General features: G+C 42.4%; 1 protein-coding gene across 1 annotated transcript; it reads left to right on the top strand.

Annotated features, from left to right (window-relative positions):
- The first annotated feature begins 37 nt into the window (after positions 1-37).
- Positions 38-3,560, top strand: EXOC8 (exocyst complex component 8). The gene is made up of 2 exons (XM_074948832.1): positions 38-1,680; positions 2,381-3,560. Exons 1-2 carry the CDS (start codon positions 163-165, stop codon positions 2,987-2,989), a joined length of 2,127 nt encoding a protein of 708 aa, XP_074804933.1. The 5' UTR covers positions 38-162; the 3' UTR covers positions 2,990-3,560.
- The last annotated feature ends 18,340 nt before the right edge of the window (positions 3,561-21,900 follow it).

Here is a 21,900-nt window from a genome sequence, read left to right as displayed (position 1 = left end):
GGCATTCAAAGGAGGTCGCTCTCCAGGCGCACGCGCAATATGCCGCAGTAGCTGGTGCGTAATCCTGGCGCATGCGCCCTTTCCCAGCGCCGCCGTACCTGCTGTCACCCGTCTTCCGCTCTCGGTGTGTCGGGGCTTGCGGCCTCCCTGCCGGCGGTACCGATGGCGCTGCCGCTGGGTGAGGGCGGGGGCGGGAGCCGGCTGCGGCGGCAGCTGGAGTCGGGGGGCTTCGCGGCGGGCGAGTACGTGAAGCAGCTGTCGCAGCAGTCGGACGGGGACCGGGACCTGCAGGAGCACCGGCAGCGCATCCAGGCGCTGAGCGAGGAGACGGCGCAGAGCCTCAAGCGCAACGTCTACCAGAACTACCGCCAGTTCATCGAGACGGCGCGCGAGATCAGCTACCTGGAGAGCGAGATGTACCAGCTCAGCCACATCCTCACCGAGCAGAAGGGCATCATGGAGGCCGTCACCCAGGCCCTGCTGCTGCAGGCCGACCGCGACGACCCCGCCCTGGGCGCCCGCCGCGCCGCCGCCGACCCCCACAGCAACCCCTTCCTCCCCCTCTCGGCCAAGGAGGCCGCCAGCGAGGAGGGGCGGCAGCGCACGCTCACCACCCTGCTGGAGAAGGTGGAGGGCTGCCGGGACCTGCTTCCTGAGAGCCCCGGCAAGTACCTCGTCTACAACGGCGACCTGGTGGAGTACGACGCCGATCACATGGCGCAGATCCAGCGGGTGCATGCCTTCCTCATGAACGACTGCCTGCTGGTGGCCACCTGGCTGCCCAACCGGCGTGGTGCCTACTGCTACAATGCCCTCTATCCCCTGGAAGGGTTGGCTGTGATCAATGTCAAGGACAACCCGCCCATGAAGGACATGTTCAAGCTGCTCATGTTTCCCGAGAGCCGCATCTTCCAGGCCGAGAATGCCAAGATCAAGAAGGAGTGGCTGGAGGTGCTGGAGGAGACCAAGCGGAACCGCGCCCTCAGTGAGAAGCTGAGGCTGGAGCAGGAGGCCCTGCCACGTACTGCTCCGCCACCTCCTGAGGCCACTAATCCCTTTGACAGAGAAGATGAAAAGGAACCCGCACCTGAGGAAGAGACAGTAGATCTGTCCCTGGAGTGGATCCAGGAGTTGCCTGAAGACCTAGATGTCTGCATTGCCCAGAGAGATTTTGAGGGGGCAGTGGACCTGTTGGATAAGCTGAATGAGTATTTGGGAGAGAAGGCCGTGAGCCAGCCAGTGAGGGAGCTACGAGCCAAGGTAGATGAGCGAGTCAGGCAGCTCACCGATGTGCTGGTGTTTGAGCTATCTCCAGATCGGTCATTACGAGGTGGTCCTAGGGCCACTCGCCGGGCTGTGTCCCAGCTCATTCGCTTGGGCCAGTCCACCAAGGCATGTGAGCTTTTCTTGAAGAACAGGGCAGCTGCTGTACACACAGCCATCCGTCAACTGCGCATTGAGGGTGCCACTCTGCTCTACATCCACAAGCTTTGCCATGTCTTTTTTACCAGTTTGTTAGAGACTGCCAGAGAGTTTGAGACAGACTTTGCTGGCAACAGTGGCTGCTACTCTGCCTTCATTGTGTGGGCCCGCTCGGCAATGAGGATGTTTGTAGATGCCTTTAGCAAGCAAGTATTCGACAGTAAAGAGAGCTTGTCCACTGCTGCTGAGTGTGTGAAGGTAAGTGTGTAAGGAAGGTAGTATGGTCTGGTGAATTGACCCCATTCCTGGAAGAAACCAGTAACTTCTGATTTCTAATCCTTGTTCGCTTACTGATTACCTCTGTGGCTTTGGTCTGAAAGGTGTCCTGCTTCTTTAGGATGTGTGAAAGGCTTTTTTGTTGTGCGTTTTTTCTGCTTGTCTTTTGTTCTGTGAATATCAGCAATGCCAGGTTTGGTTTTCCCGTGTTTTGCCCAAAGACTGATTGGAGATTGCAAAAGTTTGTCAGCTCTTTCACACCTTAATTAAAGGGATAAGATTTATTTGTTAAAGTTTGAATATGCCTTTCTTCAAAGAGTTTATTGGATTGGATTCGGCTATGGATTAACAAAAGATTTTTAAAAAAATACTAAAAGTCCTTTATTCCTTAATTCCCCAGTTTTCAGGCTCTTATGACATGATCCTATTACTGCTCTAGTTGTCCGTAGTGTTCTGTGGCAGAAAAGATCTGCATTTCTAATATAAATATATAAAATCAGTCTCTTTCTTTTTTTTGAAGATACATTTAATCTCTGCCTTATTTTTCATATCTATAAAATAGGGCTGATACTTTTAAGGGTAACATGGTGATTAACTAGATTAGTCTGTAAAAAAAAATTAGTGTATAAGATATCCAGATAAGATATATATTAAGATATATTAATAAATTTTGTTATTGAAGGTAGCGAAGGAGCACTGCAAGCAGCTCAGCGAGATTGGGCTGGACCTCACTTTCATCATTCATGCCTTGTTGGTGAAAGATATCAAAGGAGCTTTGCAGAGCTACAAGGATATCATAATTGAGGCCACCAAGCATCGCAACTCTGAAGAGATGTGGAGAAGGATGAACCTGATGACCCCAGGGGCTCTGGGAAAACTCAGAGAGGAGATGAGGAGCTGTGGAATGAGCACTTTTGACCAATACACTGGTGATGACTGCTGGGTGAACCTTAGCTACACTGTGGTGGCTTTTACCAAGCAGACTATGGCCTTCTTGGAGGAAGCACTCAAGCTGTATTTCCCAGAGCTGCACATGGTTCTACTGGAAAGCCTAGTGGAGATTATCCTTGTGGCTGTCCAGCATGTAGATTACAGTTTACGGTGTGAACAGGACCCTGAGAAAAAAGCATTCATCAGGCAGAATGCATCTTTTCTTTATGAAACTGTCCTTCCTGTTGTGGAGAAAAGATTTGAGGAAGGAGTCGGAAAGCCAGCGAAGCAACTACAGGATCTGAGAAATGCTTCAAGACTAATGCGTGTAAATCCTGAAAGTACAACTTCTGTAGTATAAATGAAACCCGTGTGTTCTGTTCAGAAGTCTACAGCGTACTTTCAATAGTGTTGTCTATGAAGATATATTTTGTAAATCTTTTCCAAATCCCTGAAAGCTGTAAAATTCCATCTGCAACCTTGTTTTAACTAAAGATTCATGAACCAAATCTGAAAACAAGGAAGGAAAAGAAAAATCAAATAATTAAGGAGAAAAAGCATTGGGGTCATATAATCTTGTATTGCATGTCTCCTTTCCCCATTAATAGCCTCTGTTGTGATGTTTTATATTCTGCTTTGGGCCGAATAAAATGTGAGTGAAATATCTACATACTTGTACTACATATAGCAGTAGAATATAACCTCTAATCACATTTTGAATTGTGTGATTTAAAAAAAAAAAAATTAACATTCCTGAAGTAGTACAATTGTAGTTTTACTGAAGAATTCTATGAGTGTGGTTCTTTGTGAAGCTCATCCACCTTTCAAACATGAGTAAATTCTATGGATTTGCAAAATTCACCCTCTGGTAGTTTTTAAGCAGAGATTTGCTTGACAACAAGACAGGCAATCAGCACTACAGAGAGCGCATAGTCACTTCAAAAAAAGATTCTCACATCAAAGATGTTGTTAAAAAAGAAAACATTTCCTTACCTAGTTTAGCAAAAGGACATTGTCAACTTAAAAATCCTACCTCCGTGACGAAATGCTCTACCTACCGTTAGAAAGATTTTTTGTTGTGGGTTTTTTCTGCTTGTAGAAAGAACACCTAAGATTATTTATTATAACTGAGAGAATTTTTTAAAGTTATGTATTTACTTTGTTTTTCTGTTGACTTCAATGGGAGCAGGAGCGGCTCCATTACACACACACAGTGTTAGTTTATTGAGGTGTGGGTATAACTACATTTCTATCCCCTATCCACCTGTAGAAACCATAGCAAAGAGGGCTTCTTGTTTCAAAACATAAATGAGACTGAGTTGTGCGGGTTGGAGTTGTCATTAAAGTACGACTTCATGTTTAGGAGACCTACATTCCAGCTTCACTTGTGCAAGGGCATGGATGGTAGAGACAGGAAGAAACATTTTTCCTAAAGAGAATGATGCTTATGTAATTCTTTTTAAAAACATATACGACATGGCTGTTACTGCAGATTTGTTAGTGTTGCTTTCTACAGTATGGTAATTCATTATAAAAATTACCTGTTTCATTCTTTTTACAACCTTCCCCCTCTTCAAACACCAAACCATATTATATGTGCTTGATTACACTGAAAATTTGAAATGCTTTATCCACACCACAGATACACTACCCTGCCAATGTCCTTTATCCCTGTTTGTAGAAGGGACCACAACCAGAAATAAGATTTTTTGATCTACTTGGTTTCACTACTGTGACTGCCAACTAGAGTGCCAGTTTCATGGGTATTTTATGTAGATGCCTGTTCTCTGGGATCTGAACAGTGACTACTATCTCATTCTATATAGGTCTCTGAAAATAACTTGTAATTTTCTGTTGGCTCAAACCATTGCCCAGTCTTTTGAATTCTCTCTTCCTCTTCTTGTAACCTTACATCTTCTTAATCTTGAGAAAACAATATTGTTACAAATAATTTTGTGTTAGAATCTTAATAGGCTCTTAATGGGCATAAATGAGAATCATACCCCTGCACTTTTAAACTTGTCTCTTTTAAATAAACTTTAGCAACTTGTGGTGATCAGCACCTTATAAAAGCATGTGTTGCAAAACATTTAACTAGTAAAAGCAATTGAATAGCTGATTATATAGAGCCAGCCCATTGCCGCATTTTCCTAGATTTTCATCTCTTTATTTAATGGCTCGTTCTCACGCTGGTGACTCTTGGACAGCACTGGAGTTTACAGACTCTGCAAGGCACCCTCCCACTCCATTCATTCACTCTCAAGATTATTTCTGGGTTCACTATATAATTATTTTGCTGGTCAAGTTGCATGAAAAACCAGAGTGCATTTTTACAGTGTAAGAACCAGTTCCATGGTCTAAGTTAGTTGAATGCAATTGAAGGCCACTAAAATAATTGTATTTCTTTTATGCCAAATTAGGACAATGAGAGTTACTGCTCAGGCAAATATTCCTCTTAAATCCATGTTCTGGGGTTATTTTATTGCACTGCCCTGAAAAGCAGAATCCAACAATCCGGGGTAGTTTGTTGGGGGGGATTTATAGCTAATATGTCCTTTGAAACACACACCAGTGCATGGTAGATGCATCAGCCTTAATGAGTTTGGGAAACATTTTCAGATTGGTTATAAAAGAGAACCAAAGAGCATCATTTATGGTTATTATTTTTAATGCTATATATTCTGTATCTTTTTTCCCCCCACTCCTGAAGATAGTATTTTCATTTAGGAGTACAGAATAATCGACTTAAAGCTCATTTGAATTTGTTGCAGTTCAAGAAAGGTAACCTGCGAGACTAAATATTAAGGCTCTGGTTCTTCACTGTATCTGAGGGCTTGCTGAAAGGAGCTGGGTTGCAGCACCCTGATTCAGAGCTTCCCAATAAGATACAGTAGGAGGGGTGTCCTCTTCTAATTGATGCTGTTGTTGCTGCTGATGTAACATTCCTTACTGCCAGCAGAGGATTGAGCGTAGTGGATCTCAGCTCTGCCATATCTTCTTCTGCCCCTGATGTGATCCCTCTTTATACCAGAGGTTGGGAAGCACCCGATATAAGAGGCAGAATCTGTCCAGTAACTTTAGCAGACCAGAAAGTCCAGGCTTTCCTTCGATTTTGTTGACCAAATCTTGTATTTGCTTGACTGCTACAAATTCACACTAATTTTTGCATATGGAGTTTGGGCTGTCTAGACCACTGTAGGTAGCATTGATATTTTATACCTTGTGGTTCTGTTTAAGTCGCGACTGAGAATTTATATAGGGCAAAATAAATTATGGCTGAGAAAAGTGATGTATAAATTAAATTGAACACACACTTCTATGCTAACTGAAATAGCTATGATTAAAATAAACATATTTTGAAAGTCCCTTTTTAATAAATAAAATTTCAGATTTGCTTACACTAATGTTAGGTAGCACTTTTCTTTTCCTAAAACAAAATGCAGGTAGGAAGAGTATTGTTCAGCTTTTAGTTTAGTATTTGGATTAACTATTAAGATGATACACTAATTTTGCAATTTTGGTGGTTTGGAGTGGAGTAATCAGTTCTGTTGTTAGAATTTTTTCATTTTGAGAGGGCATTGTGTGTAAAATTCGATAATTCCTTTAGCTGCTTTGATGAAATTGTGAATGTCTGCATACAGTCAAGACACTGTTACTCATGGGAGTTGATGTGTTTCATATAATTTAATGCAGTAACATTTCTGAGTGGAGAGGACCATACAGTAGACTTTGTATGGATACAAATTCATAGTCATATGAATAGAAATGTTGTAGTAGGGGAATAGAAATGTTGTACCAGTCTCCTTATCACAAAAAAGCTATTGAGGACTTGATCCAAAGCTTATTGAAGGCAATAGCAAGACTACCAGTGATTTCAGCAGGCTTTGGATCACACTTTTGAGATAGATGAAAGAGGTAACTAAGTAATGTATCAGTTCAGTTACTTGCATACAGACTAGGCAATTGACACAACAGGATACAGTTTAGAGAAACAATTTCTCAGCATCTTAAACGATTGTTTCTTGGAACAGCTAGTTCTAGAATTGAGTAGAGGCTATTCTCAACATAGTTCTAAGTTACGCACAAGCATGGATTCAAGAAGTAGCTGTAGTTGAGTCACTAAATAATAGTGACCACAAAGTAAGTACGTTTGACATCCTGTGGGAAGAAAATGTAGACTGTGATACTAAATGTTGGAAAGGGAGATTTAAAAAAAAAATGTGGAAGCTGCTGTAATGGGCTCTAAACTCAATATTAAGGAAAGTAAAATTGTTATTCTTAACCATTCCATAACAGAGTCATTGAAGGCAAACACAACCCTTAAACCAAAAAAGAAGCCGGGAAATAAAACCCAGTATGATTAAGTGATAAGTTTCAAGAGGTTATTTGAATAGGCATTTTTCAGGAAATGGTAATCCAACCCCAGTGAAGCCAATAGAAAGCATAAACAGTAGAGGGTAACATGGAAATGAGGAAGGCAAAGAGAAACAGATGAAAACGAAAAAGACACATTTTTAATGTATGCCAGAAAATTGGTGAATCCATAGGACTGCTAGGGTGGAGAGAGCCATTAAGGAAGATAAAATCTTTACTGAGAAGCTAAATAATTTGTTTGTATCAGTCTACACTACAGAGGATATTGGAGAGATGCCTACCACCCCAGTGCTATGCTTTAGATGAAATAAAAGCAAAGCACTGTTACAAACTGAATTGTCAGAAGAGGAGAGGAACAAGTCACCAGGGCTACCAACCAAGAGTTCTGAAGGAACTTAAGGAACTTGGGCCAGGTGATGAACAGTACGATTGCACTGTTTAGGACAGTAGTTCTCCAACCATTTCATTCTGTGAACTATTTAATAGGAAGAAAGATCTCATGGGGTGACATCCTGGTCCCACTGAAATCAAGGGCAAAACGCCTATTGACTTCAACAAAACCAGGATTTCATCCATGGAATAATAATACTTAACTACATCCCAGGGGGTGTACACCTAAATTCACCAGTGTTTTTTATACAAGTGCTTTCAGATCCTTAGATGAAAGGCTCTTCAAAAATGTCCATAACTATTAACAACATAACCTGACTGTTCAGGGTTTGGCCATGTGCCCCCAGAAGTGCACACCCTATAAGGATACTGTTCTCCCTCCCCAAAAAACCTGTTAAAAGCTGCTCCTATTTAAATCAATGGCAAAACTCCAATGGGGCTCACTAGGGAGTTCGGTTGGGCCTATAGTGAAGTCAGATATGCATACCAATACCTCCAAACTTTGGCAAAGTCTAGATCCAAACTTCCTAACTGGCTCCTAGCTTTATAATGGGCCAAACCAAAACCTTGCTTCAAACACAGCCAAACTCAGGCAAAGTTCAGATCCAGTTCTGAACTTTGCAGTGGCTCATCTCTATTATATCCAAGATTGTTACCAGTTTGCAGCCATATCTGCCAAGTTTTAGTTTAGGCTTCATTTTTATTTCAGTTTAAAACCTTTAATACGCTTTAAGAAGGCAGAACAAGGGCTTCTCTTGTTACATTTATTGCCAGTTTTGACATCAGACTGGCTAGAAAAGAGGTTATTACACTTGGTAAAAAGTAACTGGAGAGCTGGCCCCATAATAATTGTTTGAGCCTTGGAACAGATGGTGGTGGGGGATGGGAAAGGGAATTTTAATTGTCCTGATCCCACAAAATGAGTTTCTTAGGAGAGTATTTGAATAACTGTTTCCAGACACATCCCTCCTGTTTCAAGGATTTGATTTCTTTCCCTCACAAAATGTGCCTCCTATAAGTAAACTGTATCTGTATTTTGTTACCTCAGATCCCCTTTTGGCAAGGCTGTTTATCTTCCCATTCCATGTGGTAGCAGGGTTTACAGCAGGGGTGTTAAATTCATTCTGTGAAGAGAGACAAATGAAATGTTGAATTTACAGTCTGTGAATCAGGCCTAAAAAAGTTTGGGCCCTACACTACTCTCTATATTCAGGGGAACCTTCACTGATGACAATAGGAGTTTGCATAAGGATCAAAGATAGAAGACAGCCCCTTTTGTAATAATTAATCTTTCAGGCCTCTATCCAGCAAAGCACTTAAGTGTGTGCTTAAATTTAAGCACATAAATAATCCCACTGAAGTCTATAGGACTACTTGTGGCCTCAGAGTTAATTGTGTTGAAGTGCTTGGCTGGATTGGGGGTTTAGTTAGTAAATATCTGTTGCATTCAGCAAAACTCACTGGGAAGAAATGATGCAGAGGCACTTCCAGAACCACTGCTTTTCTGCCTTTTTTAAATGAACTCTTTGCAATTACCTGATTTGTGTGCAAAACTGCAGCAACTGCATGAGCAAATTAAGAGTACTTTTGTTTGGCACCTCTAGTTTAGTGTGACACAGGGTATGTCTACACTATACTGCTATGCTGGCTTAGTTTACAGCCATAGCTATGTTAGCGTAGTCACATAGGGCTTGTCTTGACTTATCAGGAGATGGATGCGCGGCGATCGATCCACCAGGGGTCAGTTTAGTGGGTCTTAGACCCACTAAATTGACCACCGATCACTCTCCCATCGACTCTGATACTCCACCAGAATGAGAAGCATAAGGTAAGTCGACAGGAGAGTTTCTCCCATTGACCCAGCATGGTGTAGACACTGCAATAAGTCAGCCTAAGGTACGTTGATTCCAGCTATGTTATTCATGTAGCTGGAGTTGCGTAACTTAGGTCGACTTAGTCCCATAGTGTAGACCGGCCTATAGTGTCACCGCAGCCTATGCCAGTGGAAGGGGATGGGGTTTCTCCGTGGGTAGGGTCACCACTACCTCCCCGAAATACCGTATCGAGGCTAGCAGAAGCATTCTTTTGACCTAGCTGCATCTACACTGGGGATCAGGATGCATAGCCACAGTGCTCAGGAGTGTGGATTGTTCATGTAACTGAGTGTCATAGCTATATTGACCTACATTTTAAGTGTAAACCAGGCCTCACCCCGGTGTCAGCAAAATCTTTCCTCCAGGCTTCATCTATGATAGGAAAACTAGGACCCGTAATTCATCACCAGTGCAACTTCACAGGAAGTAACAACCACCATGGTGTTTGGAGGGTGAACAGGATTCAGGCATTTGTATAACCCATCTCTGAAAGGGGTTAGACAACACCATGGGCAAAATGCTGAGGGCTTGTCTAGGGGGAGACAAGTGAAAATTCAGAAAAGTGAAAATGAAATGAAAGTGCATTAGATTAAAGTGCACTAAATCCCTGTGTGGACAGTCTCATTCAGAAGTAAAGGCGGATTGTGATTCAACAACTGCTAATGGAAAGAAATCTATTTCAGCTGTGCTAATTGAATAAGACTATTTGGTTAGAAGACTGATATTGTGTCTAAATGATCATGAGGATGTGTAACACCTGATCTTCACTAATCAGAGAATAAATAAGGGTCATGACCCCGCCCCCCCAAAGTAGAAGGAACAATAGGGGTATGTTTACATTTCTCCAGTATCAGAGGGGTCGCCGTGTTAGTCTGTATCCACAAAAACAACGAGGACTCTGGTGGCACCTTAAAGACTAACAGATTTATGCCCAAATAAATCTGTTAGTCTTTAAGGTGCCACCAAACTCCTTGTTATTTCTCCACTAGTGGAGGCTGCAGACAATACTCAGGGGGTGACTACATGGGGCTGCTCAGGAAAGTCAAGATGAAATAACTTAAGTTGTGAAGTAAAAGTGCCTTAATTAAAGTGCATTAAACCTCTGTATGGACACTCTCATTAAGAAGTAAAGTGGCCTTAGTTTGCTGTAGTTTATTTGCTCATATCTAAATGGTGTAAGTGAATAGACAATCAGCACCTAGGTGCTGTCTAGTATATTCTCACCCAGGGGCCATTCTCCTGCTGTGCTGTGAACAACCATTCCTTTTTGCTTAAAGTCTGTTACCATTTAAATAACCATTCACCCCGAATATCCCCATTCACCCCAGAATATCCTATGTTTCCCTGGGTACGTTGTTATACAACCTGAGACAAACTTTAATTCTCCTAAGGTCTTGTCTATGTGAGAAAACTGTATTAATTTAACAAAACTAATTTAGAAACTAAGGGATAGATCTACAAAGGGATTTAGATGCCTAAGTTCAAAATTTAGATCCTCCAAACCCCAGTTTAGCTGCCACCTAACCCTTTAGGGACCTAAATTGCTACCAGATGGCTTCATAAAGCCTTCTAAATCCTGATGCCTCCAAGCTTTTCAGTATTTAAACCCTGATGGGGTCCTCAAGATGTTCCATCACCTATCTGTGGAGACTGATCCGGTAGGTGTCCTCAGAGGCCCCCTGGGAGCACACCTATGGGATGGGGCCCTGCACAAAACAGAGAGGCAGTACTTTGTGTTCAGAAGTGTAGTGGTTAGTGCACTTCCCTAATGAACCAGCTGGATCATTTGGTAAACTGGGCGCAAGCAAATCATATGTGTTTTAATACGGCTAAATGTAAATGTATGTATGCACCTAGGAACAAAGAACATAGGCCATTCTTAGATGATGGGGGACTCTGGAAATTGGTGACTGAAAAAGATTTGGGGTGTCTGATGGATAATCAGCTGAACATGAGCTGCCAATATAATCCTTGGATGCATAAAAGGGAATCTCAAATAGGAGTAGAGAGGTTATTTTACCTCTGTATTTGACACTGGTGCAGCCATTGCTGGAATCCTGTGTCTAGTTCTGGTGTCCACAATACAAGGAGGATGTTGAGAAATTGCAGCGGGTATAGAGAAGAGCCACGAGAATGATTAAAGGATTAAAAAATAAGAGTTATAGTGCTAATCTCAAGGAGCTTAATCTACCAGTACTTATTTTAACAAAGAGAAGGTTAAGGGGTGACTTCATTACAATCTATCAGCACCTACCTAAGGAACAAATATTTAATAATGGGCTCTTCAATCTAGCAGAGAAAGTTTAGCATGATCCAATGGCTGGAAGTTGAAGCGAGACAAATTCAGACTGGAAATAAGGGGTAATTTTTACCAGTGCGAGTAATAAACCATTGGAGCAATTTATCAAGAGTCTTGGTGAATTCTGCTTCACTGATAATTTTTAAATCAAGATGGGCTGTTTTTCTAGCAGATCTTCTCTAGGATTCATTTTGGGGAAGTTCTGTGGCCTGGGGTAAATATGAGGTCAAAATAGATGATCACAGTGGTCCCTTTGGGATTTAAAGGGTGCTGCACACTCCCTCCTGCATGAGGCCTGCTAGCTCTTCTAGCCAGTGCATATGGAACAGATCCATAGGTCTACTCCCCATCGCCTTTTGGGAGAATTGCTCCCAAGCAAGGAGCAGGTTCTTTGCATCCCATGTACTCCTCAGAGCTCAGGGACCACAATTCTAAGCATCCATTACTTTGGTCATGTAAGGTGGAAAGGCTCCTTACTCCCCTCCTCCCCACCTCTGTGGTCTTGTAAGGGCTAGGGATAATCTAGCCCACAGCTGGAGTTAAAATCAAACATATGAAAGTCAGCTTGTTAGAATGCTGTGCTTCCACAAACCCTAAATGTCAGAAAGTCTGGAATTACCCTGTAAGGTAACTGTCCTCAGAACTGACCCAAAACACCATTTCCCTGTCTCACTTCCCAAGCTAGGCCACACATCTACCCTGTCCTACATACTGGCCTGTAAAATACAAACTCACTAACTAGACCTCTATTACTATAATTTACTATCTGAAAGCAAGGTCCCAAGAAACTTTTCTCTCCACACACAACTCCTCCTTGTTTGATTATTCAAGTTGTATTTATTTGTCACACTACAGTTCTAAATAACACATTAGCCTACTGTAAGTGTTTATTGAAGTAGAACCATAACCTCTGGATGAATTAAATTAGCTCTCTCTAGAATTTACATTCCTTTCACTTATTCACTTATTTGATCAACATAATGGCTTAGAGGAAGAGTTAATTGGAAAATGACATGCATTTACCCTCTCTACAGAGGAGAAGATGCTTATCAGGTATTTTACTACAGGCCAGTTTCATTAATTCCAATACTTCTGACAATGTTGGAAAACCCAGCAAGAATTTTAAACAAATTATAAATGAAAAAAGGGCTTCTAATTTCTACTCTGTCTCTTTCCTGGCCTCTCTACAACTTTGGCATTATAATATTCATTGTATAAAAGACAGGGATTTAGATACAGTAATGATCTTCACCATTCTGTCAAAAGCATCTGATATTGAAGATCAATTAGTTTTGCTTCATAATCTTTACCTAATGCAGTGGAGACAGAGTTGTTAAATTGATCTAGATCATGATGGCCAGAATGGAAGGATGTTTTTAGAGGAATTCTTTCCTCATTCCTGGTGAAATTCACCCCTGTGAACAGAGCCAGGGCAAGGCCTGAAGGCTTAAATGGGACATAAGTGATGCGTAGACATGTGATAGCTCTCTGCACACAAATGAATTTCACCTTTCAGTCCTAAAGCAGTGGGATAGAGTGGGAAGGGTGTGTCTGGTTCATCCAAGATTAAGCAATGATAATGAATAAAGAAAAAGATTATTACCTTGTATGCCTTTAAAGTGTGATGCAGTAGCTAAGAGAGTTAACACAGTCTTTGGCTGTATGAGCAGGGGAATATCAAGGAGGAGTGGGGAAGTGGTATTACCTTTGTATACAACCTGAGTGAAACTATTACTGAAATACTATGTTCTGTTCTGGTGTCCCGCTTTTAAAAAGATGTTGACAAACTGGAAAGGGGTCCCCTGGCTGGCACCTGTAGTACTGAATGGGCCCAAGTTCCCCTACCAGTCACTGGGGAAGTTGCACAGTCAGGACAGTGGATTTGAAGACTGCCTGAGAAGGTTCGTCCAGTGGGACTTTGATACCCTAAAATGGGAAAACTACATGACCTGGCCAGAAGCCCAAGCCAGAAACAGGGAGTAACCAGAGTCCAGAGAGAGAGCATGGGGTGAGCAACTGAAGGAAGGGGTGTCAGACTGGTTGAGCGCTAATCCCCACATAAGCCCCAAGGAGGTGTCTGACCAGTGAGTAGCACAACCTGTTACAGGGCTCTTTAATCTAGCAGATAAAGACATAACAAGATTGAATGGGTGAAAGCTGAAGCTAGACAACTTCAGGCAGGAACTAAAGGGCGATTTTTTTTACAGGGAGGGTAATTAACCAATGCAATTACCTAGGGATGTGTTAGATCCTTTGTTAACTCAACCAGAAGGTAGAGGTCTGATGGAAAAACTACTGAGTGGAATTCTATGCCCTGTGTTACGCAAGAGACCAGACAGATGATCATAACAATCCCTTCTGGCCTTAAAATCTATTAGTCTATGAATAGGTCATGGAATAAAAACTATAATCCATCCACACCCTGCTGGAAAGCATACAGTATACTTGCTAATGTGTACTGCTGCCCCCTTTTGGAAGGACTGTCAGAGCTGCTGAAATAGTTGTATATATAAGATATTTCTCCTGCTAACGAAGATAATTGCTTGCTCAAGTTTGGAGCTTAAGGCTCTGGGTGGTACATGCTGTTCCCACTGACAATTCCATGTCCCTGTAACCACTTTGGGCTGACAACCGTGAAGTTCAGACTGCTACGACATTGTTACCAGCATTCATAATAAGAACAGGAGTACTTGTGGCACCTTACTTCCTGTTCTTTTTGCGAATACAGACTAACACGGCTACTACTCTGAAACCTAGCATTCATAATAATGCTGTAGATATCGACGGGTGTTACTGCCTTACATAGATTCCACCTGCTGTATCTGCGTGACTTCTGTTGCTCAGATTGAAGTCAATGGCAAAAATCCCATTAACGTAAATGGAAATACGAGTAGCTCCTTAATGTCATGTGGTAGTGTGACCTCTGAGATGTGACTGGTGCTGTGAGTGAGCAGCCTGATATAGGGACAGAGGATGGCATGCAGGGAAACTGTAAACTGCTTTATTGACTGATCTATTAGCAACAGATAAAATAGCTCTGAAGGTAGAATTGAAGTGACAATTTGCATTTGTCTCCTGTTTTACTATTGGAATAGCAAACTATCAGAAACTCTCTTGTGAGGTTACTTTGTGGCATTTGTTTCTGTCTGTGGTCCCAGGGCGGTCAAGCACTCAGACATATACCTCATCTTCAGCCCATGCTTAATTCCCATTGAAGTCAGTGAGACTTAAGCACATGCTTTGCTGAATTAAGGCCTAAGAAAATGCTATGAGATTTATCAGTGAGGGCCACATCGCCTTTGGAGATTGTTTATGCTCATTTATGTACAAATGAGTTTCTAACACAGTTTGCCTGGTGATTGTGACCAAGGGCCAAACTGTGTCAGAACAGTGATTGAAAAATGGTGCTCCAGCTTTTTAGGCCTTGTCTACACTAGATTACCGCCCCCCAAATTTCTCACTGTTACTAATGCCGGTGCAGCTCCATACCTTAATAGAGACTGTCTCATGGACACGTCCATACCATCTGCAATCACCTAACTACCCGGTGGCAACTACAGCAGTTGCTTACACTGAAAATGAAAGGATTGATGTATTTTTATCTGCACAATGTGTGAGAAGTGTTTTGTCCTTCGTGAAAAAACGTTAATCAGACTGTGCGCTGTTGATCTTCATTTCATCTTCTTCTGCCCAAGATTTTTTCTCTTTTAGGTGGAAGGGAGGAAAGCCACCGCTGCATGACCAGTCCGCTCTCCGTGGACTAGCAGAAAGGGCTTCACAAACCACCAGTGGTTCACAGATGTCGGTTTGGGGACCACTGGGCTAATTGAAACTGAAGCACTTCTCTAGTCCATGCAGCAGAGGGCAGCCTTGTCTGTCTGAAATCATGAGCAAGCACATCACACATAATGGTCACTTTCCAGGCCGGGTCTATGCTAGAAGCTTTTGCTGGTACTGTACCGTCACTATTTTTTTTTTCAGAGTAGCAGCTGTGTTAGTGTGTATCCGCAAAGAGAACAGGAGGACTTGTGGCACCTTAGAGACTAACCAATTTATTTGAGCATAAGCTTTCGTGGGCTGCAGCTCACTTCATCGGATGCATGCTTCCAACAGAAGCCCTGGTATAGATGCAGTTATGCTGGCATAAAAGTGCTTTTGCCAGTGTAGTTTATTTTGCTCTGGCAACTGGTATATGCTCTACTAGAAAAAACAGTTTTTGCTGGTATATGCTGTGTCTACCCGAGGAGGTTTTGTCAGTTTGGCCTTATCGGGGGCCAACCTTTTCTAGTGTATACCTGGCCCTAGGCTGAGAAAACTGTCTCTATGTGGTATGAAAAATCTCAAGTTAACAGGGCTCTATTGATCACACTTCAGTACACAGTTTTGCTTCATAATCTTTACCTAATGCAGTGGAGACAGAGCTGTTAAATTGATCTGGATCATGATGGCCAGAATGGAAGGATGTTTTTAAAGGAATTCTTTCCTCATTCCTGGTGAAATTCACCCCTGTGAAGAGAGCCAGGGCAAGGCCTGCTGGCTTAAATGGGACATAAGTGATGCATAGACATGTGGTAGCTCTCTGCGCACAAATGAATTTGTGAAAGGTAAGTATTGTAACCCTGGCCACTATAAGTACAAGTATCAGTAGCTTTACTGACTGCAATGTTGCGATCTGATTCTAAGCTGTCAGTGTGTCCGAGTAGAGCACAGTCCTTCCCTGATTATATTAACAGATTTTCTTCCGTGTTTTATAACTGGAAATGGATACCAGTAACTTGATGCTTTCAGTGTAGTGGGATATTCTTTCTACTTACTATGAAATTAAATTAGGACTTGAACAAGAATTACTCCTTCTTTTTCTTCTAGTGTCTAATTTTTATTTGTAGCGTACTGTGAAAGTTTACCAAGCTGTCTCTACAAGAAAGCTATGCACACACTCTGACACATTAGATTTTGCTGACTCGCTCACTTTCTCCTTGACTAATAAGGCAACCCCTGCTATACACATACAACTATGAAACAGGTGCCCTGCTTAATGGGAATTAATGTAATGTTCATATCTGGACTCTCTATACTGTGGCTTCATTCTGATTCTTCCATCCTTTCTCATTCAGTCAGATAACAACTGCTTACTGTTTGGTGGTGGTGGTGGTTGTGGGTTTTTGTTTGTTTGTTTGTTTGTTTTGGTTTTTTTTGAGGTTGTGTGTTCTAGGCACTTTTCTTAGCTAGGGCCTGATCCTGTTCTCACTGAAGTCTACGAGAGTTCTCCCATTGACTTCAATGGCCTCAGGACTGGGGTCATGTTGATTTAGGTCTTGTCTAAACTTAGAAGTTGCACCAGTTTAGCTAAAGGTATGATATTAATTAGGTTTCGTAACCTGGTGCAGCTTTGTGTGTGGACAATGTTATATGGATTTAGACCTGGGCGTATTGGTGTAGCTTGCCCCTGTAAAATAATCCTGCTCAGGAAGCAGGCAGTCTGTCACCAATTACACGTCATCAGATGAAATAACTTCCTTCCAAAAGGCAGGCTAGATGTAGAGCTGGGTGGGGAACATTTTTCCTGTAGTGAGAAAATATTCAAATTTCAAAAAAGCTTCTTGTCTCAAAATGGGACAAAAATCAAAATCTCAAATTTTTGCAAACTGACAAACCAAAGAAAAGTTGGCTCAGGTCAATAATTTTTTTTGTATTTTGACTATTATTAACCCCCCCCCTTTTTTTTTTTTTTACTATATAATTAGTTCAAATTTAAAAACAAGGTTATTTTGAGCTGGGAAATCTCAAGAAATCCTGGCTTGACAATTTCAAAACTTTTTCTGAGTTGAGAAATCCTTCAAAAATCAATCATTTCTCATAATGCTTTTGATTCATTGACATTTTTTTATGGGAAACCCATGTTACCCCTTTTTGAGTGTTCCTCCTAGAAGCAGAAATTGGTGGAGTCTGGTATTTTCTTTGCAATCTTGTTTACTGTATGTACAAAGTCCTGCTTCTCCAAAGGTAGGAGGAACCCAGAACAAAAGGGCCAGTTTCTTAGCTTACTGTCCCAAGCTTTCTTAGTGAACATAATAACCCAAAGCTCTCTCTCTAGCTTTTCCCAGGGTCATGCTGTCCTTATAGGCTGTTGCTTAGCTCTCTTTCCGCCTCTCGCTCTTGCTGTTTCCAGCTTGTCTTTTTTACACGCCCATCTCCTACACACCTGCTCACAAAACCAGTGGAGCCCCTTCTGTCCATGGGGTGCTAGTTTCTGGGTAGATTTTAAGAGTACGTCTACACAGCAAATTAAAACCTGAGGCTGGCCCATCCCAGCGGACTCAGGCTCCTGGGGCTGGGGCTGGGGCTTTTTTATCGCTATGTAGACTTTCAGGCTCAGGCTGGAGCCAGAGCTCTGGGACCCTCCCACCTCCCAGGGTCCTAGAACCTGGCCTTCAGCCCAAGCCCAGACATCTACACATCAATGAAATGGCCTCACAGCCGGAGCCCTGCGAGCCTGAGTTGGCTGGCACAGGCCAGCCACAGGTGTCTAGTTGCTGTGTAGACATACCTATTAAGCCTTGTTTTAGGTGTGGCTCCTCAACTGTCTCACAAGTATGTTAGGTGAAGGGTGTGTTTAGATATGAATTTGAAGGAGGTTTTAGCGCAACCCATAACAAGGTTTCACCCAGCTCATAACGGTTTGCTGAAAAATTTCCTAACTAGGACAAGCTAGAAATTCTCTGCACACTTGAAATGTCTTGTGACAAGGTTTGAATCCACAGCTTTTATTCTGTCCCCATTCACAAGGCAATTTCAAAAGAGCCCAGGTTGTGTAAATACATGTATATTCTCTTATATTTGTGCTTATCAGTATAGCTGCCATTTGCAAAGTATGTGTCAAGGCTTGCTTCCGTGGAAGTTAGCCATCAAACTCCCAGTGTCTTCCATGAAAGAATCAGACCCTAGAAGAATATTGGGTGTTTTTTTACAATTCAAGCTTCTGATCACATTAACAAGGCAGCAGGGCACCTAGGAAATACTTACGTCCTGTAAATATAGTTCCCTCTCTACATTTCTTTGAGTCAGTGTCCACTCCTTAAGTCTTGTGGGTCTTAAGTCAGAGGGGAAGGATGCTCTTGTGACTAATGGCTGCACTGAGAGTCAGGAGACTTTATATTTTGAAATCTATTCCTTCCTTTTGTTAGCTGATGTCTATAAAGAGGCAAAGTGAATCCCCTTTGGCATATTCCAGCTGCAGGCATTTTTAAGCTGCTGAAGAAAATGTACCTGACATTTGATATTGTTGCTCCAGCAACATTGAACTCTGGGGTTGTTATTAATCAGTTACTTTAAAAAAAAAAGTGTGTGTGGGAGGGGGTGGGGGGTGGGGCGCAACTATCAAAATATGCTCCTGGGGAATATGGGAGAAATCAGGCGATCCTGACTCAAGCTTTATGCAGGCAAACATCCATTGACTTAATTGGGAATTTTGATTAAGGACTGCAAGCTTCGACCCACTGTGATCCGGAGTGACGTTACTCCAGTCCATTACCAGTTAAATTGTGAGGAGTTAAATCAGAATGCAGGATACAGCTACTGACCGTTTATCAGTTCTGACTCCTCTGAGCAGCATGTTTATGGACAGATAACCCACAAGTTTGTCCTTGTTTGGGCTCTAATTCTTAAGTGGGATTCAATAGGTTGTATGTGTAATGGTGGTACATAGATATAAAGCCATCTGCAAATACATAGCATTAAACAGAAATCCTTTAGAAATCAGTCGTTCATTACATGTCGTTTAGGGTCAGTTTGTGGGTTGCTAGCCACGCATGAAGCTAAGAATGACTAAAACTCTTAAAAAAAAAACCATCACTGACAATTCAATGGCTGTAGTCAAAGGAATATTTTCATGTTCTGGTAGTTGTTACTTTTCTGTACGGGCTCCCATAGCTGTTGAGGACTGATATTTTAGCCAGTCACACTGATGGCTCCATTGCAACAAATCCACAACCCCCGCCCCCCGTCACTTATTGGACTTTGGTGCATGGAATATGCTTCAGTAAGTCTTTTGATCTTTAAGCACCTTTCATGTTACTCCTATTTGTCTTAGTGTAGCGCAGAGGAAAAAGTATGACTAAACCTTGCTCAGACAGCTCCATTTATTATTGTCATCTAGCTTTTGAGGCACCAGAAGTACAGATGTGTATTTTGTATCAGCGGGCTTGCCGTGTTAGTCTGTATCCACAAAAACAACGAGGAGTCCGGTGGCACCTTAAAGACTAACAGATTTATTTGGGCATAAGGTTTCACGAAAGCTTATGCCCAGATAAATCTGTTAGTCTTTAAGGTGTCACCGGACTCTTAGACATGTATTTTGTTTAAAGTGTAGTTGTCGTCAGAGAAGTTAGGCCTGGATCCTGCAAATGTTGTGTGCTTACAGTGAAGCATGGCCTTAAGTGTTTGCATGGCTCCTTAGGGCATAAAGAAATTGTGTCACCTGATTTGCATATCTGCATTCAAGTTATGTCTGCTCAATTTACTGACAAAAGATGCTTGAACTGTTATTAGCGCTGCAGAGCCGGTGCAGCTAGGGCAAAGGCAGGGAGATTCCAACCGGAATTGGTCTTAGGCTTTGTTTACACCGGCACTTTGTCGGCAAAACTTTTGCTGTTCAGGGTGGGGTGTTAAAGAAACACCCCCCACAAACAACAAGTTTTACCGACAAAAAGTGCCAGTATCAACAGTGCTTCCTCGGCAGGAGAGCACTCCTGCTGACAAAACCACTGCCACTCATGGGGGGGGTTGAAGTTTTTTGTTGGCAGGAGAGCTCTCTTCTGCCGACAAACAGACACTACATTGCGTGCCTTTTAGCAGCACGGCTTTAGCGGCACAGCTGTGTCGCTGAAAGCCTCGTAGTGTAGCCATAGCCTTAGATACAGAAGCACTGTCTCCTATTAGACTAGCTGAAATGCTTTGGACTTCTGACTTAGGTACTTATATGGCCTTTATTACATAGTACCTGATCACATCACAGTCTTTAGTGGGAGGTAAGAAAATACTATTCTCCCCCTTCTACAGGTTGGAAAATGAGACAAAGAGAGGCTAAGTGACTTGCCCGTGGCCACACAGGAAGTCTGTAGCAGAGCAGATAAATGAACTGGGTCTCCGAAGGCCTAGACTAGTGCCCTAACCACTGGACCATATTTCCTTTGGACTTCAGTGCCCAAAACAATCCAAAATTCAGGTATTTGTGTACAACTTGTACACAGGAGACTGCCCAAAGTCACCGGCAACTGAAGGCACTCAGCACTTGGGACTGCGTATTGCTTTAGGTTTTTATGGTGAGATAATAGACAGCAGTTCCACATCATAAACATTCCATTATCCATGTTCACGTCTTCTGTGTCTAGGGGAAGTGGCTGATCAGTGTTCCAGCTGCAAGTCGATCTTTCTAGGCTTTTATACCATTCTCATCACCATGGTGTCCATGGCAGTATATACAATAACTCTGCAGTTTTAATTTAGATTGTATTGCAAGTTCTTTATAAAAATTAAGTTATGCATTTGTATTTGGAGTGTTTTTTATAAAGAATATCACACTGCAGGTATCTGAGAAACATGATTTAATCTCTTACAGAAAGTCTTTGTCTTTTCCAAGTAAAATTCCTAGATGCCTCTTTTAAGTCCAGGGAGTGGTGATTTAGGCCCTGACCCTGCAATTAACTCTGCTCAGGTGGATCTCTGGGTGTGCACAGAGCCCCACAGACATCAGTGGGGCTCTAAGTGAATACAGGGTACACTCACATGGATCCAATCTGTGGGCCATAGGCTTACACTAGCCTTCTTTCTCTTAACATTTTCCCGCTGTTGCTACCACCTGGCACTAGCAATGGTGGGAGTGTTCGGATACAGTCTGAACCTTCCTCGAGTTCATGGCATGCATGTCTCATGAACAGATCTGGCCCATTAGAAAAAGAGGCTTGAGTTGCAAACTTGGATCCTAATAAGGATGTGGAATTTGGTTTTGGCCCATCTCTGTCCTTGCTACCCTTGCTGAGGCTGTTCCTTGCCCTGTGCGGACTGATAAGAGAGCTGTTTCTCTTCTGTTATACAAACTGTTGAAAACAGTAAAGAAATCTAGGCATTATCCTCTTTAGCTATGTTAATTAGCAGTAATGAAAACAGTAAAAACAAAAGCAAAGTGAAAGCTTGTTTTGGAAGCAATTTAGGCAGGCTGCTTTTTAAGAAGCAGGAGTTTAGGGAGTCTGAGAAACCACTAAAGAGAACATCAGCCTCCCATAATGCCCTAAATCTTGAGTTCTAGCTCTCCCCGGAGTCCTACTTCATACCAAATCA

Source organism: Natator depressus, chromosome 3, assembly GCF_965152275.1.
Source record: "Natator depressus isolate rNatDep1 chromosome 3, rNatDep2.hap1, whole genome shotgun sequence".
Classification (NCBI taxonomy): Eukaryota; Metazoa; Chordata; order Testudines; family Cheloniidae; genus Natator; species Natator depressus.
Note: the sequence above shows the minus strand (reverse complement) of the source record. Positions and strands in the feature narration are given on the sequence as shown.